Source organism: Brassica oleracea, chromosome C4 (assembly GCF_000695525.1).
Source record: "Brassica oleracea var. oleracea cultivar TO1000 chromosome C4, BOL, whole genome shotgun sequence".
Taxonomy (NCBI): Eukaryota; Viridiplantae; Streptophyta; class Magnoliopsida; order Brassicales; family Brassicaceae; genus Brassica; species Brassica oleracea.
The window spans coordinates 4938373-4942026 of NC_027751.1; the positions used below are offsets into that span (position 1 = coordinate 4938373).

The 3654-nt window shown below is 35.1% G+C and overlaps 1 protein-coding gene across 1 annotated transcript; it reads left to right on the forward strand.

Annotated features, from left to right (window-relative positions):
* Positions 1–1585: 1585 nt before the first annotated feature.
* On the forward strand, positions 1586–3041 carry LOC106340721 (CASP-like protein 4D2). Its single transcript, XM_013779566.1, has 3 exons — positions 1586–2018; positions 2379–2505; positions 2629–3041. Exons 1-3 carry the CDS (start codon positions 1840–1842, stop codon positions 2842–2844), a joined length of 522 nt encoding a protein of 173 aa, XP_013635020.1. The 5' UTR covers positions 1586–1839; the 3' UTR covers positions 2845–3041.
* Positions 3042–3654: the final 613 nt, after the last annotated feature.

Consider the following 3654-nt stretch of genomic DNA (forward strand, 5'->3'; position numbering starts at 1 on the left):
TATAGGGCTCTAGCTAGACCCTTTGCAAAAGTAGAAATCAGAAGTGGAGCCACGACTTCCTTTTGGTTTGATGAGTGGTCCTCGCTTGGGAGATTAATCGATTTTACCAATGGCCGAGGTTGTATCTCTCTTGGTATTAACCTCAATGCTACGGTGGAGTTTGTGATCCAGAACTATAGAAGCCGACGCCACAGAGCAGAGCATCTGATAACCATTGATGCAGAGATCATGAGGCTGAGAGCGCAGGGACTTATAGCAGAGGATGATGCGCAATTGTGGAAAGGTAAAGGAGATGTTTATCGACATGAGTTTGATACGCAACAGACCTGGAACTTACTTCGTGTGCAGCAGTCAAGCATTCAGTGGTATAAAGGTATCTGGTTCGCTGGAGCAACACCTAAATACTCGGTAATGTGTTGGATAGCAGTGCACAACCGGCTGGCGACGGGGGACAGACTTCTGCAGTGGAAATCTCAGGCGAATGCAAATTGCATTCTCTGCAACTCTTCTGTAGAATCACGCAGTCATCTCTACTTCATGTGCCTTTATACTGAAGAAATATGGAAGAATTTAACTGGGAAGTTACTGGGACAGAGCTACACATACTTATGGGATGAAGTTCTAGATCTTATCTCAATTAATACAGGCTCCAATACAAAAAAAAATTCTTCTAAGATATGTCTTCCAGGTTGTTGTTCACATAATCTGGATGGAGAGAAATAGTAGGAGGCATGGTAATACTCAGAGGCCTCCAGCGATCTTAATCAAGTTTATAGATAAGCAAATTAGAAACATAATCAGTTTGTTGCAAGGTAAAGGAGGGAAGCACTTGGTCCAAGTAATGGCGGCTTGGTTTGAGTCTAGAGATTAAAAGTTTTTTTTTCTGTTTTTGTTTCTAAATCAGCTCAAAAACCTTAGATTACAAATGCATTAGTTTGTACAAAAGCCTTTTTTGATTCGAATAAATTTAACATTTTTTCAAAAAAAAAAAATAGAAGGAGTATTACTGTTTTTTTAAACTAATAAGTATTATTGTTGTAAATATCTTCTCTAAACTTTTAATTTGCTTTGCACATAGCAAAAAGATACACGTGTTAAAGAATTTAGCTGGTAGATGTCAAACACATATTTCATACTAGAAAATTTAAGTAGGATTGGCTCTGGACTAAAATTCACGAAACACTTTTTAAACGTCAAAATTTATATGAGTTTTAGTCAAAATTTATATGAGTTTTATACGAGTTTAGACACTTCAACAAAATTTAGTGATTTATGGATAAAAAATCTTTTATAATCATCGGTGGATTGTTTATTTTTAGTCGGTGGATTGTTAATGCGTCGAACTTCCATGATATTAAGATATCTTAGATACCGTCAATTTACAGCCTTAGCCGTTGCACCATTATTGGTTCAAATATACATATTAATACATTTCATCAGATAACTATATTTGTACCCGCTGAAGTTACTTTGTTTAAGGTCTCGTGATTTTTAAGTCTATAGTATATATTATATTTATTTTTTTGGCAACGTATATATTATATATATCACTATCATTTGGTAAGCTAGACGTGGTGATCGAGTTTCAGCACAGATTCAATATAATACAGTATGATCCTTACATCAATATTCGTCATCTGTTATTTTTGTTTGACATTTGACACCCATATGGTCTTATCCCTTCGAATAAAAGTCTAACTCCCATCTCTCTCCAGTTATAAAAATTGGCATTTCATGCCTTATATTCAAACATCTCAGGCTTTTTATGTTCTTCTTGCTCTTTGATTACCAGTTTATAAATAGTTCATTAGATGCCCTTAATAGGAACTTATTATTTACATGGCACCACCACCACCATCACCACCACCGGTTTCTTTAAAGGTAGTAGTCCTTTTCCTTCGGGTTTTAACAGCGGTTTTTCTCGTTATAACGGTGATCATCCTCAGCACCAACAGCGTCACTATTGACTCTCGAGGAACCGCTTTGAAATATTATTTCAAAGATGTTTATGCCTATAGGTAAAACACAACGAACCTCTTGATTTTTCTTTTCTTTGTATTCCTGTTGAAGTTTTGGTTAGTTTGGTTGAGGAAAAACATGTCATAAAACCAAATTAATTAATTTGATGTAAGATTCATTTGCATCGAATTATATCAGAGCTGCCGGTTCTAAGCATAGTGAGATGAAACATTTGCATATAGCCCCAAAATATTAGCAGCTAATATATATATTATGTTATCAAATTCATTAAACCAGATATGTATTGATCATTTAGTAATTGTTTTAAATCCTATAAATCTCAGGGTCGGTGATATGTCAGGACTCAGTACGTTGTAATAGTTTATTAACTGTTTGGTTTACTTTTTGAATGGTTGAAGATACATGTTCTCAGCCGCCATCATCGGACTAGTTTACGCTGTCATACAACTGTTCTTCACAATCTCTGAACTGGCCACCAGAATCAAGAACCCTATTAATTATCAACTCGATTTTTACGGTGACAAGGTATATAATTAATGTATTTTTAACCAATTTACAAATATATAATTTTATTTTTAAGCATATAGATTTTTGTAATCAACAAAGCTTGACTTAAAATGTATTGTACAATTTATGTCATTTGGACAGATAATATCATATTTGTTGGCAACTGGTTCGGCGGCTGGATTTGGAGTAAGCAAAGACTTGAAAGATGCACTTCTAGCATTAGTTGCATTAGATTCAACTGATCCTGTGGATAAGTTCTTCAGCAGAGGATACGCATCGGCTAGTATGCTTCTCTTTGCTTTCGTCTGTCTAGCCGTTTTATCCGTCTTTTCATCCTACGCCATTTCCAAAGACTAGTTTAGTTAAGTCTCATTGTTGAACTTATACTATTTTCCAATGTGATTTGATCAGATAGCTTTGTCGCAGTGTTATGTGTTGGTGCAATTCTGTAAATTTGAGATTGTATTTGTTATGAAATTCATATCTTAATGTTAGATAGACAGAAAGTATAGATTAGTTTGTTTATACTCAATGAAAGTTTGGATTTGTGGTTATATCTATACGTTCGAGTTCAAGTACGACTGAAGATTTTCGTCTGTAATGTTGCTATTGTATTCATTATGGGAGCTCATGACCCACCTCTTCTTGGCACCATTGACATATTTCAGCAACTTCCTAAACCAGTTAACATAAAACCAACAATATTTGCCTTGATGATTGAGTTTTAGAATCCAAGCGTTTTCTCAAACCAGTCAACACAAAACTAACAATTTCTTCATTGATGAGAGAGTTTAAGAACCCAATCGCACGCTCATCCATATCAAACACCATGTCATCTGCAACTAAGGTATTACATGTAAACATCATAATCATACACAATCTACTCTGAAGGCCAACTCGAAAAAGTTCATTCAAATATGGCATTAAATTAAGATGGGCACAATGAGTAGCTAGAAAGAACCATTTTATGAATTGGCATAAGAGTGCCGTATTATACATAATACACCTAGTCGCATGTACCCAAAGAAAGAAGGTCAACTGTCCTAAGAGTATCAAATAATCTGGAAATACCATTGGCCAAAGAAACAATATAAGAGAAATTCCAAAAGCCTAAGTTCAGATACCACTACAAGAAAACATCAAGGATTCTGAGGGAAAAAATCGTCG